The sequence below is a fragment of the Girardinichthys multiradiatus genome, chromosome 10, assembly GCF_021462225.1.
Source record: "Girardinichthys multiradiatus isolate DD_20200921_A chromosome 10, DD_fGirMul_XY1, whole genome shotgun sequence".
Taxonomy (NCBI): Eukaryota; Metazoa; Chordata; class Actinopteri; order Cyprinodontiformes; family Goodeidae; genus Girardinichthys; species Girardinichthys multiradiatus.
The window spans coordinates 23,703,694-23,722,802 of NC_061803.1; the positions used below are offsets into that span (position 1 = coordinate 23,703,694).

At 39.2% G+C, this 19,109-nt stretch overlaps 1 protein-coding gene across 1 annotated transcript in view; it reads right to left on the reverse strand.

Moving 5' to 3' along the window:
* Positions 1–19,109, reverse strand: part of shisa8b (shisa family member 8b) — a 51,004-nt gene that overhangs the window by 31,047 nt on the left and 848 nt on the right. Inside the window, exon 2 of the mRNA XM_047377736.1 lies at positions 18,141–18,815. Coding sequence (XP_047233692.1) covers positions 18,141–18,781 — 641 coding nt within the window. The 5' untranslated portion in view covers positions 18,782–18,815. The remainder of the gene's footprint in view (positions 1–18,140; positions 18,816–19,109) is intronic.

Consider the following 19,109-nt stretch of genomic DNA (forward strand, 5'->3'; position numbering starts at 1 on the left):
TGAACATGAAAGTGAAGTTGAACATCTCCCATGGCCTGCACAGTCACCAGATCTAAATATTATTGTGCCACTTTGGGGTGTTTTGGAGGAGCGAGTCAGGAAATGTTTTCCTCCACCAGTATCACGTAGTGACCTGACCACTATCCTGCAAGAAGAATGGCTTAAAATCCCTCTGACCACTGTGCAGGACTTGTATATGTCATTCCCAAGACGAATTGACGCTGTTTTGGCCGCAAAACGAGGCCCTACACCATACTAATAAATTATTGTGGTCTAAAGTTTCATTGTCCAACCCCTGTATATATAGGTACCAACTATCCACGGGCCAACTACAGATATTGCAGACATTCTCCTTAATTTGTAAAATCAAGCTTCACAGGTCAACAAAAGGAGACAAAAATCGTACAGTTAAACATCAACTTTATGGTGCTTAAAAAGTAATTCAAATTTAGGGTTGATTGGCAACTTTTCAGTCACAATTTCAGATATTTATGTTTATGATAACAAAACAGTAAAACCGCTTCTTATCTTGCCGTGTGTGTTGGCGTATCTCAAATTTTAGGTGGGTCTAACTGAATAAATGTAGCATAATTTGTGAAACATAAAGTCCAATCAGGTATATACAGGGGTTGGACAATGAAACTGAAACACCTGTCATTTTAGTGTGGGAGGTTTCATGGCTAAATTGGACCAGCCTTGTAGCCAGTCTTCATTGATTGCACATTGCACCAGTAAGAGCAGAGTTTGAGGGTTCAATTAGCAGGGTAAGAGCACAGTTTTGCTCAAAATATTGAAATGCACACAATATTATGGGTGACATACCAGAGTTCAAAAGAGGACAAATTGTTGGTGCACGTCTTGCTGGCGCATCTGTGACCAAGACAACAAGTCTTTGTGATGTATCAAGATCCACGGTATCCAGGGTAATGTCAGCATACCACCAAGAAGGACGAACCACATCCAACAGGATTAACTGTGGACGCAAGAGGAAGCTGTCTGAAAGGGTGCTAACCCGGATTGTATCCAAAAAAACATAAAACCACGGCTGCCCAAATCACGGCAGAATTAAATGTGCACCTCAACTCTCCTGTTTCCACCAGAACTGTCCGTCGGGAGCTCCACAGGGTCAATATACACGGCCAGGCTGCTATAGCCAAACCTTTGGTCACTCAGGCCAATGCCAAATGTCGGTTTCAATGGTGCAAGGAGCACAAATCTTGGGCTGTGGACAATGTGAAACATGTATTGTTCTCTGATGAGTCCACCTTTACTGTTTTCCCCACATCTGGGAGAGTTACCGTGTGGAGAAGCCCCAAAGAAGCGTACCACCCAGACTGTTGCATGCCCAGAGTGAAGCATGGGGGTGGATCAGTGATGGTTTGGGCTGCCATATCATGGTATTCCCTTGGTCCAATACTTGTGCTAGATGGACATGTTACTGCCAAGGACTACCGAACCATTCTTGAGGACCATGTGCATCCAATGGTTCAAACATTGTATCCTGAAGGCGCTGCCGTGTATCAGGATGACAATGCACCAATACACACAGCAAGACTGGTGAAAGATTGGTTTGATGAACATGAAAGTGAAGTTGAACATCTCCCATGGCCTGCACAGTCAGCAGATCTAAATATTATTGAGCCACTTTGGGGTGTTTTGGAGGAGCGAGTCAGGAAACGTTTTCCTCCACCAGTATCACGTAGTGACCTGGCCACTATCCTGCAAGAAGAATGGCTTAAAATCCCTCTGACCACTGTGCAGGACTTGTATATGTCATTCCCAAGATGAATTGATGATGTATTGGTCGCAAAAGGAGGCCCTACACCATACTAATAAATTATTATGGTCTAAAACCAGATGTTTCAGTTTCATTGTCCAACCCCTGTATGTGTTATTATGCTGTGTATACATTCTTCTAATACTCTGCAATTGTTTTTATTATTTTCTGTTATTTGAACTTTGAATTTTATGTTTTCTCTCTGTTTTTTCTCCTCATGGAAGTTACATCTGACCTGGTTTTCTGTTTAGCTTTGACACCTTCATGGACGTAAGCATCGGCTGGGTTACTGCTGCCAACAACCTGATGTTCCCCTATGGAATGATACACTTGACCCTGTCTTTCAGTGCTAGAACTAGTTTTTGTAAAGGATGAAATTGCAACACCTTTCACATCTGACTGACTGTTATCTAGATCAAATCCTTTGGTCAATGTTCAATAGGAAGAATGAAATTTACTGTTGCAAAACTCTGATGTGATGTACATTAAAAATGTTCTCTGTCCAGGAATGCTCCTTAGATTAAATCAGCAACCACTCTTTAATAATCTGAATTCAATTATATAACAGAATCTCTATATCCAATGTTCTCTTCATGGTTTCTCATCACTTATAGCTTCAGTGAGATGAGACTTTGCTAATGTTCTGTAACAATCAATTACCAGATTAGATTACAGTGATTAGTTACAACTCTCATTCTCTTAGGATTTTACTTCTAATTCATTGCTATTTCAAATTGCAGAAAACATTTTTATCTAAAATAAGAAAATTATTTGAATAAGAATGGGAAATATTTACCATCTGTCGTCTGGTAACAATGTATCTCTGCTTTCTAGAATTTTTGGGGATTTACTAAGAAACCAGGAAACAGACGAAAATTAAAAATGCCTGTCCTGCATTGGTTTAATTTACCTCAAATGTCATAGTACTTGTGTCACTAATTGCTCAAAACAGTTCAAGCCAATTTCCGTTTCAGTAAAGTTCAAACTTACCATGACAACACATTGTTAAAACGCACAAACATGCTTTATCTGCATTACTTTCAGACATTTTGTAAGTTTATTTTTGTTTTTTAGATGCTTGTATTGGCTGGTTGTTCCTATTTAAAATAATACTGGCAGGAACATTTTGCATAGCCTGTTTGTTGCTAGGTTCCAGTTATGTTATCTGTTAGGTGAGGTATGCTCTAAAACAAAATCAATTACTTTAAAAACACATTTTATATACATACAAGGTCTTACTAAACTACTAAAACTAAAACGATCCAAGGTTTACATTTTTTTTAAGAAACGTGTGGCATGCATTTGTTTTTAACTCCTCTGAGTCACTTCTTTCTAGAAAAATATTTCTTTTTTGCAAATACAGTAGTAAGTCTTTTGTGTTATGTCTCTAACAACCCACCAATCTGGCATTTATGTCCATTCTTCTTTGCAAAGTAACCACATTCTTAAGTCTTTTGCAGGATTTCTTCCTCAGTTGTCCTAGTTTAGCTCCATTCCTCTGACCTGCCCGCTGTGTGCTTTGGTCTTCGTGAAGCTGTTTGTTCACTAATATACTTTAACAAACCTCTGTGGCCGTCACAAAACAGCCGAATTTATACTGAGATTGAATAACACACATCTGGACTCAATAACCCTTCCTTGAATTAATTTTACTGAGAGAAATTTGTGTTTAGATTCTTGGAAATATACAATGCCCAGACACAGAGATACACAGTGTTTGCCCTCCAAGATTATTTTACCTCATTTATTATTTTACAGAAGCTCTTTCTTTTTTTACACCATATTATATTCTCAGTCTTAATTATTCAGACAACTTCCTTGCCTGCAGGTGTTTTTGAAATCCCAGTAACATGGCCTAATAGAAGTATAGGAAAATGATAAATTGGAGCCACTGGTGTCTACCACACCCATAATTTACATTCTCAGTTCATGTGGGTTAGATTGTGACAGACAGAATTTTATCTTTGGGCAAAATATAGGAAAACCTTCTTAAGACTGAAAAGCCATCTATTGGCCATGGCATATACAGGTCCTTCTAAAAAAATTAGCATATTGTGATAAAGTTTATTATTTTCTATAATGTAATGATGAAAATTTAACATTCATATATTTTAGATTCATTGCACACTAACTGAAATATTTCAGGTCTTTTATTGTTTTAATACGGATGATTTTGGCAAACAGCTCATGAAAACCCAAAATTCCTATCTCACAAAATTAGCATATTTCATCCGACCAATAAAAGAAAAGTGTTTTTAATACAAAAAACGTCAACCTTCAAATAATCATGTACAGTTATGCACTCAATACTTGGTCGGGAATCCTTTGGCAGAAATGACTGCTTCAATGCGGCGTGGCATGGAGGCAATCAGCCTGTGGCACTGCTGAGGTCTTATGGAGGCCCAGGATGCTTCGATAGCAGCCTTTAGCTCATCCAGAGTGTTGGGTCTTGAGTCTCTCAACGTTCTCTTCACAATATCCCACAGATTCTCTATGGGGTTCAGGTCAGGAGAGTTGGCAGGCCAATTGAGCACAGTGATACAATGGTCAGTAAACCATTTACCAGTGGTTGTGGCACTGTGAGCTGGTGCCAGGTCATGCTGAAAAATGAAATCTTCATCTCCATAAAGCTTTTCAGCAGATGGAAGCATGAAGTGCTCCAAAATCTCCTGATAGCTAGCTGCATTGACCCTGCCCTTGATAAAACACAGTGGACCAACACCAGCAGCTGACACGGCACCCCAGACCATCACTGACTGTGGGTACTTGACACTGGACTTCTGGCATTTTGGCATTTCCTTCTCCCCAGTCTTCCTCCAGACTCTGGCACCTTGATTTCCGAAAGACATGCAGAATTTGCTTTCATCCGAAAAAAGTACTTTGGACCACTGAGCAACAGTCCAGTGCTGCTTCTCTGTAGCCCAGGTCTGGGGAATGCGGCACCTGTAGCCCATTTCCTGCACACGCCTGTGCACGGTGGCTCTGGATGTTTCTACTCCAGACTCAGTCCACTGCTTCCGCAGGTCCCCCAAGGTCTGGAATCGGACCTTCTCCACAATCTTCCTCAGGGTCCGGTCACCTCTTCTCGTTGTGCAGCGTTTTCTGCCACACTTTTTCCTTCCCACAGACTTCCCACTGAGGTGCCTTGATACAGCACTCTGGGAACAGCCTATTCGTTCAGAAATTTCTTCCTATGTCTTACCCTCTTGCTTGAGGGTGTCAATAGTGGCCTTCTGGACAGCAGTCAGGTCGGCAGTCTTACCCATGATTGGAGTTTTGAGTGATGAACCAGGCTGGGAGTTTTAAAGGCCTCAGGAATCTTTTGCAGGTGTTTAGAGTTAACTCGTTGATTCAGATGATTAGGTTCATAGCTCGTTTAGAGACCCTTTTAATGATATGCTAATTTTGTGAGATAGGAATTTTGGGTTTTCATGAGCTGTATGCCAAAATCATCCGTATTAAGACAATAAAAGACCTGAAATATTTCAGTTAGTGTGCAATGAATCTAAAATATATGAATGTTAAATTTTCATCATTACATTATGGAAAATAATGAACTTTATCACAATATGCTAATATTTTGAGAAGGACCTGTAAACCCTCACCTTTTCTTTGCTTATAACTCCCTTTACTCCAATAAACAAAGCCACCATAAAACACAAGCATAAACAGCACACAGCCAGTCCCTCCAATCATTGTGAATGTTGACCCACATTTAGGTTTGTGTGGGCCCAGTAAAGCCTGGAAGGTAAGAGGAGGAGTGAAGAAGGTAAAGAAGATGGATGGATTTGGATGGGTTGTCACTTCTGATGCACCCAGAAATCCGTCAACACATTTGTCTTTTCACTTTGGGAAGAGTTGTGCCAAATGGTGACACAGTCACATAAATTAGTTACGCTTTAACACGTCAGCATAGAACAGGTATGCATGTGGACAAGGTCGTACATACAAGTGGTGGGAGGGTGACAGCGCAGCCCTGCAGCTAATCAGAAGGTGAAAGTTTAGCAGAAAGGTAAGAATCTTCCAACACTTTAGATTAAAAAAATTTGATTTTACTTTAAATTACTATAAGTTACTATAAAGTTGTTTTATTAGATTGTGCTATAAAAATGTATGTTTTCATTAACAGTGATGATCATGTATGCGTATGTGTGCACCAAAAATTGCTGTTTTATTTCTTTAACCCCAGTGCTGGGTGTACATCCGGAAAGTATTCATGGCGCTACACTTTTTCCCCATTTAGTTATGTTACAGCCTTATTCCAAATTGTATCAATTTAATCTCTTTCCTCGAGGTTCTACACACAATGCCCTATTATGACAATGTGAAATAAATTTGTTTGATTATTGCAAATGTATTACAAACAAAAAACTTACATTTACATAAGTAATAGCAGCCTATGACAAAAAACTCAATATTTAACTGAGGTGCACACTGTATCCATTTCTAATCTAGAAGATGTTCCTACAGCTTAAATGGAGTCCACCTGTGGTAAAATTAGTTGTTGACAGTGCATGTCAGAACGTAAATACCAAGCATCAAGTCAAATAAATTTAACTGTAGACCTCCGAGATAGGATTGTCCTGATTCACAAATCTGGGGAAGGATACAGAAAAATTGCTGCTGCTTTGAAGTTCCTAATGAGCACAGTGGCCTCCATCATTCATAAATGGAAGACGTTTGGAACCACCAGGACCATTCCTAGAGCTGGATGGCTGTCTGAACTGAGCAATCAGGGGAGAAGGGCCTAAGTCAGGGAGGTGACCAAGAACCAAATGGTTACTCTGTCAGAGCTCCAGCGTTCCTCTGTGGAGAGAGGAGAACCTTCCAGAAGGACAATCATCTCTATGCAGCAATTCACCAATCAGTCAGGTATGGTAAATGTGATTTATGTAAACATTCACTCTATGCTGGTGGAAAGAAGTTGGGTAATTTTAACCAAACATTTGTTGGGTTAGAGAAAAGGCTAGAGCCTCATCATCCTTCACAGAGAGCTGCGACACCACTAAGCAAGAGGCATCACACACATGAAGACCAAGGAGCTCTCCAAACAAGTCAGGAACAAAGTTGTTGAGAAGTACAAATTAGGGTGGAATTATAAAAACATACCTAAATCCCTAATGTTCCCCCAGAGCACCATCAAATCCATCATCCTTAAATGGTACCACAACAAACCTGCCAAGACACTAAAAACTTACAGACCGGGCAAGAGGGTATTATTTAAAGAGGCAGCATAGAGACCAAATGTAACCCTGAAGGAGTTGCAGAGTTCCATAGCAGAAACTGGAGTATCTGTCTTTAGGATCACAATAAAGCTGTACACTTCATAGAGCGGGGCTTTATGGAAGAGTGGCCAGAAACATTACTTCATGTTAAAAATAAGAAGGCACATTTTGAGTTTGACAAAAAGGCATGTGTGGCGAGTCCCCAAATGTATGTAGGTTGGTGCTCTGATCAGGTGAGACTAAAGTTAAAGTTTTCAGGCACCAAGGAAAACATTATGTAAGGCTCAAACACAACACATCCTGTCACCCCAAGAACACCTCCCTCACAAAGAAATATGGTGTTGGCAGCATTATGCTGTGGAGATGTTTTTCAGCAGCAGGGAACGAGAAACTAGTGTGAGTAGAGTGAAAGGTGGAGGGTGCTAAATATAGGGATTTTCTTGAACAATATCTGTCAGTCTGCCAGTGATTTGACACTGGGATGGAGGTTCCTTCTAGCAGGTCAATGACCCCAGGCATACTGCTAAAGCAACTCTCGAGTGGTTTAAGGGGAAACATTTAAATGTGTTAGAATGGCCTAGTCAAAGCCCAAACTTCAATACAAGAGAAACTGTGGTTAGACTTGAATATCGTTTTTCACAACGAAAACCATTTAACATGAAGGAGATGGAGCAGTTGTGGCAAGCTCATAGAGACATCCAAAGTGACTTGCAGCTGTAATTGCAGCAAAAGGTGCCTCTACAAAGTACTGACTTTAGAGGGGTGAGCAGTTATGTAAGCCAAAGTTTTCTGTTAAGTATATTTGGTGTTTGCTTCACAATAAAAAATAATGATAAAATATAATAACTCTCAAACAATCAATTTTAATCTCAGGTTGTGAAGCAACAAAACATGAAAAATGCCAAGGGGGTGGAATACTTTTGCAAGGCACTATATATATTGAGTATGGATTTTGTTATTTAATATTAGTTATTGTAGGTTGACGTTGTTGTTATTTTTTTAATTTGATCATTCTAAAGGCATAATTGAGATTAAAAAACACAGATTTTAAATTATGTTTTTAGTAGTCCGGGTTAAAAGGATAGTTCAGATATTTTGGAATGAGGCACTATTGTGATATTATTAGAAGTAGTTCTCTTGTCTGTTGTAGAAAGAGCAGTAAAAGGTTAACAGTGAGTTAGATGTCCCCAGTCCTAGCTAACGTTTTACATTTAAAACAACACAGACTGAAAATGTTCAGATATTAATCATTGACACTCTTGTGCCATTCAGTTTGCACTGCTTTATTAAGCAAACAACGTCAGTGTTATTTCACAGTTATGTTCATTCAGGCAGCCAGTTGAAACAACCCATTTGATCAACTTCAAACAGGAGTGGAGTAAACATTTCGATTTTGTACCACAGTATCATTTGTGCAATGACTTAAAACATGTTATTTTCCCATGTTTTTCCAGGTCTTAATTGTTTAAAAATTCTCCTGGATCAGTCTATCTTTGATGCAGTACTTGGTTAGCAATACAACCCCGAATGGCTTGTATTTAACCCAGCAATTTTTAGAGGGAGCTGTACATCTGAGGGTACCTGAGTTGTGCCAGAAGCAGACATGATGCTAGAGCTTCATTTCACTAAAGAATGTTCTGCTGAATCAGAGGTTTCTTTCATCTCTGTTAGTCAGCAAGAGTATATAAGGTCTACCAAACCGTATTTCATCAAACTTACTGAAGATGATGAGCAGAAGCAAAAAAAACGAAACCTATGAAATTTTGATGCAGCCCCAGAGCCAGATTACTTTCTTTAAAATTGCAAAATAAGGCCTTGATGTTAGCATGTGTCCAGAAATGTAACCCCATAGTTTCAGACAAGTTTTACCAGAAGTGCCCCTCAGCTATTTTGTCTTTGGTTTAATATAGAAAACCAGTTTTTCAGTAACTGCTTTACACAAAAGGCGTAATGTTGCTCCTGCTTCTAATAAAAATAATTAAACAACACTTTAAGGCCCAGAAAAGATAGAAAAAACACTTTAGATGTTATTTATAGTTCCTATCGAGAAACTGAAATTGAATAAAATCTACAAGACACCTTAACAAAACCCAGCGATCAGTGTTGTGTGTGTGACTTGACCAAATGTATCGCTGAGCAGTTTATACAGCTGTCTAATATTATATTATTTTAGAATTATTATAATATATTTTAAAACCTGCTTAATGGTTGTCCTTCATATAAAGCTAACAACTAAGGAGGGAGTGCTTTTCAAACTTCGGCTCTTAAACTGTGGAACAGTTTGCCCCTGCAACTTTGCTTTGCTGAATCTATGGATGTTTTTAAAAACCATCTTAATATAGTTTTGCTCTGCTAGACATTTGTGTAATGATTTTATGCTTTTTTATGCTTTTTTTTAATTCTATGTATAAGTTAAATGTGATTTATGTTGTACAGCACTTTGTGACTTTGTGTCTGTAAAAGGCGCCTTATAAATAAACTTTACTTTCTTACTTCTAAGCCAATTGAAATCAATTTATTTACAATGTTAATGTTTAGAATCAGTCAGGCTTGTATTTAGTGCTTACAATTTAGTGCTAACAGATTACAACCCTGCTCAGAAGATAATGGTAGTCAAAATTACCATTATCTTTGATCTTCACATGATAAAGCTGCTAATTGCTGTAATGAAAAATGGTAATTTGCTTCCATCCAGTATCAGACAGACCTTATAGCTGATTAAAAACAGGAATCTCATCACCGTTCATCAGTGTCTTAATCACCCCAAGTCGTCAAAGCTGTAATCACGGTTAAATTATGAAATAGAGTCAAAACGTGTAACTTTCCTGCATGAGGGCGTCTGAAATGTAACTCAGATTTTGCTGTCTTAAATGTAACATTTTTTATTATTTATTTATGATATTTAGAAATGATGGGATAGTAAATATTTTTCTAAGGTTCTATTAAGGGTTTACAACCAGTAAATATCTGGGCCTGTATTTATCAAATTTCTCAGAAATGTTCTTAAGAAAGCTGTTAAGAATGCAAAAATGACTTAAGAATGACTTGAGGGTGAAAAAATTATTGTCTCAAAGTTGTGTTTAAAAGTTAGCGTTTAAGCATCAAAGTCTCACTTCTTAAGTGTCACTGTTAGAGCTAATTTATAACATTTTGCTGTGCCGGAAAGCCGATCCTGGATGATGTATTTAGAAAACCCCAGACAAGGACCAATCACTGAATAAGATTTTTTGTTGACAAAAATTCTCAGAGAAATGTCAAGATAGAATTGTGAAAATCTTACGATAAGTTCACATTCATGCAATAATGTTTTATTTATATTTTTATGAAGAATGTCTGAAATAATCCGGAGCATTCATGTAGTAAATTAGAGACAAGCAGTTTCCTACATGTTCCGACCATTTTCTTTTCCGACCATTTTTTGCGGGGTTTTGAAACAGGTGGGGGTTAACTGACTTGTATATATAAACCTTAAATTTGATCATGTGATTACTGCAGCCATGGATCCTAAGAGGGAACCCAACTGGAGAAAGGAGGAAACGCTAACACTCGTTTAGGTAATTAGGTAAAGAGAAAAGCATATTATTAAAACAAACTTCAGTCCCACCTTTACTAGTACGGATGGGGGAAAAAAGTGTAGGAGAACATTTCAATATATTTTTTGCGGCACTAGTGGCCTTTATTTCTGTTATTTTTCAAAAGTAGGCAGACAGGAAGTGAGGTAGAGAGAGGGGAAAACATGGGTCTCTGGTGTCATTACTCGAAACAACGACAGCTGCGTTGAGGACTAAGGCCTTCGTATATGGGTCACGTGCTCTACCACTATGCCACCAGCCGTGTCCAAAATTTCAAGACTATTGACTGCATCTCATGTAGCCTGCATTTGCTCATGTGACTGGTATAATATTGTCCCCAGAAGCTGCACAGAAACCTTACACGCACTGGTAGGTATTTTAATTTTTCCCTTATTTTTTTGTATTTCATACTTAAACCTATTTTACCTACCTTATTTTGGCTACTATGTACTTTATAACTGCTAATCACACACAGGCAGGGGGACACCAGTGTAAGATACTGAGCACCCTTCTGTCTTCTCAGAGCCATCAAAGGCCCCTAGTGGCAACTCCTAAACATTTGATGGACCTCTGGAGCGGTCCTAAATAACCGGGAGAGTAAGAGTGATTCATAGCCTTAAGACTTTTGAGAACTTGCATTTACACTTAAATGGAGGAGCAAAAAACACAAAGAAGGTGGATTAGGGTTTACGTTCCAACATTAGCTGTTGCTGACATTGCATGTAATGTCATCAGCTCAGTTGTTGCTAATCTACAGACACAACATTCCAATGGGTTTGTGAAAATATCTGGTGATTTTAATTACACCTTACTCTGTTACACTTCCAACAGTTTGCCAGCTGCTCCACCAGAGAAAACAAAATGTTGGCTTTGTTGTATACAAATGTCAAGGACTCATACATCTTTAAAGCAAGACTACCTCTAGGCAAATCAAATCACAATCTTGTTTTTCTCTGCTCTGAATAGCGATTCCTCCTCTCTCCAGTTGGGTTTCCTCTTAGACAGGTTACCCCTTGTTCAGAGGCAACTTGTAATAAAGAGAACTGTGAGAAGATGGTCACGGAAAACTAAAGAAGCCCTGCAAGGTCTCTTTGAGGCTACAGGTTGGGATGCACTGTGCCAGCCACTTGGAGATGATATCAAGTGTGTTTAACCGACTATATAAACCTCTGTGTGGCTAACACAATCCCCACCAGTTTGGTGAGAACCACACACCTCATTAACATACGGAGACAGAAAAGCAGAAATAAATAAATGTGGAAATGTAGAAATACAGAAATAAATGTAAGAATAAATTAATATAAGTATAAACAAATGAATGTATGAATAAATAAATGTATAAATGAAAAAATGTGTGTATGAATGGGTGGAGTCTTTGGAGTCCTTGGACTTTATAAAGCGCTTTACAGGTGAATGCCATCTACTATTTGCCGTTTGCCCGGCCTGTCACTTTAAATAGACAACCTTTCTATTTTCAGATGATGGATTGAGCATTACTGTGTGAGATATTTAAAGTTTAGGATATTGTTTTTTTACCTAGCCCTGTTTCAAACATTAAACTCCACAACTTTATCTGCCGGATTTATACAGAGATTACACTACACAGGTGGACTCTTATTTAATAGAGGGAACTTCGGGAGACAACAGGATTTTATTAGAGGCATCAGACTAGGTTGAATGTAAATGCACATCTCACTTTAGAATGCAGAGCTCTATTTGAAAAGAAATATTGACAACTATGGATCATTTTCTTTCCACTTCATAATTATGCTCTGCTTTGTGTTGCTCTAAACCATACAATCTCAAAAAATACATTGAAGTTTGTGGTTGCAATGCAACAAAATGTGAAAATGTTTAAGGAGTATGACTACTTCTGCAAAGCGCTGTAGTGTTACCCTCCAGATAAATTTCCACCAGTCTGAATTGGTTTGTTAATCCTCTCACACTTGTGTGAGGTGGATCTCGGTTCTGGCCTCTCTCAGTGGCAATCTGAACCTTACTCGACCAAAAAGCCACAACTATCATTCTTTCTCTTAATTAAACTCTGAATTACTGAATTTATGTGGTGTGTTTGTGTGACATCATGAAGGTCACCTGTGTTTGTTTACTCTCCCTGTTCCGAAGCTGAGGGCCTTTTGTAGCTGGAGCCTTTCATTAAACGTGACACATGGGGCCAAGAGCGGCATTTCTGTTCCTTATCGCTGGACGAGGGGGGCAGTATTAAAACAAGCTGAGGCCCATGTAGCTGGAACAAGTACCCAGGCGCCAGATTTTAAATACCAAGCTGATTTGGGAAAACTACTGGGATTTCACCTTGTGCTGTGATGAGGTTGGATGACAGAAATAGATTCCCAGGATGAAGAAAGCATCAAAAAGGTTCCAAAAAAGACTGAATAGAGTGTTAGTAGAAAAATATCAATTTTGTGTTTCGCCTCCTAATAACCAAACTTTGAAGTAGGTGGGCTCATAGCCGTGGATGTCACCCAAGAAAGTGAGTGGGGTACACAAGCTCCTAGTTCTGTGTCCTTGGACCGGGGGATTTATGTCAGCAGGCTAATAACTAAACAAGCCTGAAGAAAGAGCAGTCCAGGAATGGAGGCACCCTAATCTCACTGAAATGTGTTTAATCTGAAGGAGGGGAGGTAATCTGTTGAGATGTGCTTACAGAGTCAGCCTATTTATGCAGCGAGACTGTTTCTATTTCAGTGAGGTGCCAACTTGCGGAAAGTATTAATCCTGGTTGTGTGGGTGTGTGTGTATCTATGTGTGTTATTGTTCAGGTTAATAGGAGACAGAAACAGAGCTGCAGATCGGAGGATGTTTGCAGGGGAAGAGTGTCTGAGCGTCCACCTTGAATGGCAAAGGGTGGGTGAGGAAGGTAATGGTGAGGCAAAGGTGGACATGAAACATAGAGGTATGAAGACCAGGTGGACTGGACACAACAAAAGCCTTAAAAGAGCTTAATCTTTTATAGCAGTGGCATAATCAAACACTGAAAACTTTAGAAAAGTTTAAACTTTAATTTCAGTTTTTATTCTGTGGGGAAAAAAATCCACCTTAGAAAATCACCAGTGGCACTGCTGTTTGTTCCCCCACTGTTAATTATTTGTACAATATCCTTTCATCACTGTAGCCTTATTTTCAATAATCGAACTAAAAACAAACTGACTTACAAAATTTGTGGGTGACACAGAGGAAGAAAACGTGGGGCAGGTGGACCAGGCGAGACATCTGGAAAATGCAGGAGAATCCCATTAGCTGACTGAGAGAACCAGGGAAGTGATAGTCCATCTCTTTGCACATAAAAACAAAAAGAATGCTGCCTTCAGTCTGTATTATGACTGAGCAAGTCAGAACAGCCCCAAGTATGCAATGTAGTTTCTACTGATAAATAACATAGTAAAAACTATTTTATGGCACTTCTGATGCATTCTATATTATTAAACCTTTGGCATGCATAGTACTGTTAAATTATAGCTATAATTACTATTTATAAACATGTTTTTGAACACATAAAATGGAGAGAAATACATAGTTATTGGCTTGTGAAGAAAATCCCACTGTCATGAAAATATCCCAGGAATTCCCTCAAAATACAGAACAAAATAACTCAAAATACAACAAATTCCATTGGATTATAAAACCCTTTCCTAAAAGGACCGAACCTTGTCTTTTCCCATATAATTTTAGAAGACTGGAGCCTACAGAACGAGGTATCTTGATCATTCCTTTCTTCAGATCCTCAAGAGTCCTGGGTGTTTTCTTATGTCCTCTTTTCTTCAACTGACTCCAGAGATTGTCTATAGCAGGCGTCCCCAACTAAAATAGCAAAAGGACCACTACCTCCATCATCCAAACACTTTGGGGTCTGAACATTTTAATTTAACGTTTAATTTAACGTTTAATTAACACTGGAGATTTTGTTTTTTTAACTACTGATCAGTTATTCATATGCCCATGAAATCATCTGCTGAACACGAAAAGTGCAATTCAATTTAAGTACCAATATTAAACGCACTTTTACTGGCACAGCTGGGTCAGTACATCTTGGTATAAAGTTCTGCTCTCCTTGTTGTGCTTGTGACAGGCATGGCAATTTGCTTAACCTTTTCCTTAAGTTGGTCTTTTCCATCTAAAAGTGTTTCTGCCACAGCTTCCATGCACTCTTTGATCATTTCCCAGTCAGTGAAAGGTTTTTTGTGTTTTCCTAAAATCCACGGTACTCACAGTGAACACTTGTATGCTCACTGTTGTGCTGTAAGAGACTGTGTTATCAGCCGAGTAGCTCGCTCATACTGTCCTCTTGTTTTATTTATTCTCCTTGTCCTACAGTCAGACCCAGGCGGATAGCTTTGGTTGAAGTTCTTATGTTTGGTTTAATAATGTCTCTCTAGATTTCCATTCTAAGTCCAAATGATTCAAAATATATAAGGCAGCCTTACACCTGACTAAAGTTAAAAGGAAAGTGGATGCTTCGGTCCATTCACCTTTAATTGTGTGATGTTCATAGTCCACATTACGTATTTTTGACAAAGCCATCTTCTCATCTGTGTACCACCTAGTCATTGTACTGTCAGCAAGCATGAGCTCCCAAGCTAGTAACTTACTGACGGCTGGATGCGGGGCTTCAGCTGCCACAGCTCCAGCCGTCAGTGGGCCAGTCGAAACACAACTGGTACCGTACCAAGCAAGGAGAGACCAAGTGGAGCAGAGCTGCTTAAATGGAGCCAGTGGAAAAGGGGCATTAGCAGCCCCCGTTAAAGGACCGCGCATAGCTTCTTCTTTGTCATTTTCTGGCGGTTGGCATACAACAAAGTCGTGCATTACCGCCACCAGCCGGCTTGGAGTGTGGACCAGAATGTTATTGACCCATCGCTGTTCACTGGGCCTGTTCAAAAGTCAGACGTGGCAGCCGTCTATATTTACATAGTAAATGATAAAATGCCATGCAGTCTGGACAAAACGCTCTCTGGGTCTGTGACACATTTTCAGTTGAATGGCGGAGAACACACGATTCTTTTTTAAATTCCTGATATGTCAAGGACTTTATAATGCCATACTCTATAATAGAGCTCATAGGATCTTTGAAAGAGTAACATGCCCACAGCATCACAGATTCTCCACCATAAATAACAGTGTATATGAGATGCTTTTCCATGCATAAATCTTTTTATACATTAGACCCACCTGGATTGTTTGCTGCAAAAAAGTTCATTTGAACAAAGCACATAATTCTGTTGCTTAAAAACGTATAGTTGTCATGGTTTGATTTTGAGTCGGACCAAAATGCTGACCAGAGCTTGGGAAGCGCATGTTGTAAGAAGTCTTCAGAATTTATTTTCAGAGGTATTTTACAAACATGTAGCAAATCACTGCAGGTACTACAAGAGTCCCGACCAGAACTTACATAAGAGTTCTTTGCAGAAAAACATAACGAAACAGAATCAGGGGTAGTAACGGAGAGGAACCAGCAACACACAATGACACAAAACCAACTAATATACTAAGGGATAACAAAGGGCAGGTAATCAAAGAAACAGGGAACAGGTGTGACAAGGAGGCAGGGAGGCAGAAGGGACAGGTGGAACTAATAAACAATAAAGAGAAACACAGACCTAAGCAAAACTATAGACTAAGATAACCAAAAGCATAAGAAATCCAGAATAACCAAGAACTAAAGGAAACAGAAACTGGAGGGAACAGGAGAACAACAACCGAAGGCCTAAACAAAATAGAAACCATAAGGGAACCCAGACTATAACAGTCAACAAACCTAAGTAACACTAAGGGAACAAACTGAGAATGGAAAGGAGGAAACGAAGACTGGAATAAACGTAAACAATAACTAGAGCTTACCTAAAAAAGAAGGCTGAAATTATAGAAACAAAGCTGAGGACTAAACAGAGAGAGAGAGAGAACAAATACCTAACAGAAATACTAAATGAGAACTAACTAAAGGAATCCAGGGAGAATAAAGAACCATAATAATAATAATAATAATAATAATAACAAAACCATACAAAGTGATAAGGAAACAACCGCAAAGGAAACTTGAGGGAGGAAAACAACAAAACACCAGGAGGCGGTAGAGGGAGCAAAACAAACTAATAAACATGATACAAAAACCAAAATAGAAACCTCAAGACAAAATAAACCATCACAAGAGACAATAAAACAAAGTCCAAAATGTCACACCACGACAACAGTACCATTTACTGGAAATGGATTGTTAGGCATACAACACTTGTGGCAGATCGGATTTTGTTAAAAATAATTGCAGGAAAAGACTAATGTATTTAAAGGGTTTTTACACATGCTTACCAGTGTTGTCAATAAATATGGATGTTGGAAGATTTGTGGATAAGAAACTAATTAGGAGAAACAAAATGGCATGCGATTGGATCAAAACTAGGAGGAAGGATAGATAAGAAGAATAAACTATAGATTGAGGAAACAATAAGGCAAGACATTTAAGGAAGGTTTGGGAGGCCGGGAGATGTTTGGTGGATTTCTCTTTTTCCACATTTCTTGTATTTATTTCAACCACTTAACGTGATTTTAGGAAAGATGTATATGAAAAACTGAAAAAACAATTAAATAAAACTAAGAAAAATGGCACAGTTAAACGTACATTATCAGCAAAAGCAAAGAGTTTAAGTAATGTCAAAAGAACTCTTGTTCCTCTTATGCATACACACCTCATTACTGACTCATAAAGAAACAATCTAGAGCAATAAGTCCACATTTATCTGAAAATGCCAGCTTATGACCAATGAGTGCCATTACCAACTCTAATGAAAATCTATTTTGATTGAACATTTCCCCTGCATGTCCATGTTTTATGATCAACATTCAATTTCACTCACATTCTAGTTACAGCTCCAGGGCAAATACACATAAACACACAGAGATGTGCTTACACTGGAAGTTGTAAATTCCAAGTTGACGCACAGATTTGATTCGAAAAAGCAGTGAATTTTTCTCCTGTTTTCTCTACTTTCCAACATTTACAACAGGGTGGCAGTTCAGGTCATAGGATTAAAATTTGGAGACATTTAGGTGTTCTAACAAGACAATGATCCAAAAGTACAGAAAAAAATGGTTTTGGAAGGCTTGCTGAATGGCCCCGCAAAGATCCTGACAGCCCTAGTGAAAATTTGCGAATCTAGCCTAAAAGCCCTGGCAGTAATCCAATTAATTCATTGAAACCTGTACAAATAAACTCTACCAGTACTGTAAAGAAGAGTGGTCAAGTATCCAGCTAGAATTATGACAGAAACATGATGATTGTTAGGAAAAGTGTGGAGTGAGTGGCAACTCACTAAGGAACATTTATGTGTATAATGAAACAAATATTTGAGTGTGTATTTATAATTTTGACTGTGTGGATCACAGTTTGGGAAAAGATTACCACAAATGCATCATCAAAGCCTAAACTTTCTATGAAATACATCCCTATGACGTGTGTATATAAACAGCTTAACAGAAATCTACATATACACACAAGAACATCAAAACACATTTAAAATGAGCAAACAGGCAGTTTCTAGAAACACATTTTCTCACCTGGAGTTGAGGTCAGTGTGGGGTATCCCTGCTCCTCCCCCACTTCCTCCACGGGTCTTCTCCAGAGCCAGTTTGGTAAAGATACCCACCAACACCATGACAGCGACAACGCCACATATGATATAAACAATGAGGTGTGTACGGTCCCGGTCCGAATCCCCCTGGCCCTCTGTGATGGTGGCCACTGGCTTCCCGGTGTTGGCCCAGATGGGCGTGTCGTAGTTAGAGCAGATAGTCTGGTCCAGCCTCTGCTGACGGAACTGGCAGCAGAAGCGATAAAAGCAGGTGCCGCAGCAGTACAGAAAGACGCCTGCGTTGCAGTTGAATGGCGGGTCCCATTGACCCATTACGTCATAATACCCCTGGCATCGGGTCCCTCCAACCGGAGGGATGTCTTCATCGTCGGTGTCTCCACCACTGGTGGGGGTGGAAAGCCCTGTCTCTGGAGGAGTCCCCTGGGTTACGTCCTCATAGCTTGGAGCTGTCCGGTTGGCCAGTTTGGTGGGGGTGAGAACAGGGTCACTATCTGTTACTATCGCTGTGGAAAAAGATGTGTCCTGGGTGAGTGCTGGTTGACTGACCAGGAAGGAAAAGAAGAAGAAGAGAAAAGGGTAGCAGGATGATGGGTTGGTAGCCGCCATGCTTCTCAGAGAGGTCCTTTCTCCAATGTCCCACCTTCAGGCATTAAACAGGAAGGTTACATTTTAAAGACAAATGGAAGTATTATGATAAAGCAAAGGTCACAGACAGGATAGTGAAATCTAGATGCACTGATACACAAAAACATCAAAACAAGGAAGCTTGAGTTTAATCATTTCAACAAACAAGACTAAACTGAGACAGTCTAACATAATGTCGTTGTCGACCCCCTGCCTATTTTTTACTCAGTTTTTTTTATTAAACCTTTTTTTTATTATTAAACCTTTATAGAGTACAACAGGCAGTGGTGTGTTGTGTATGAGGCATTTT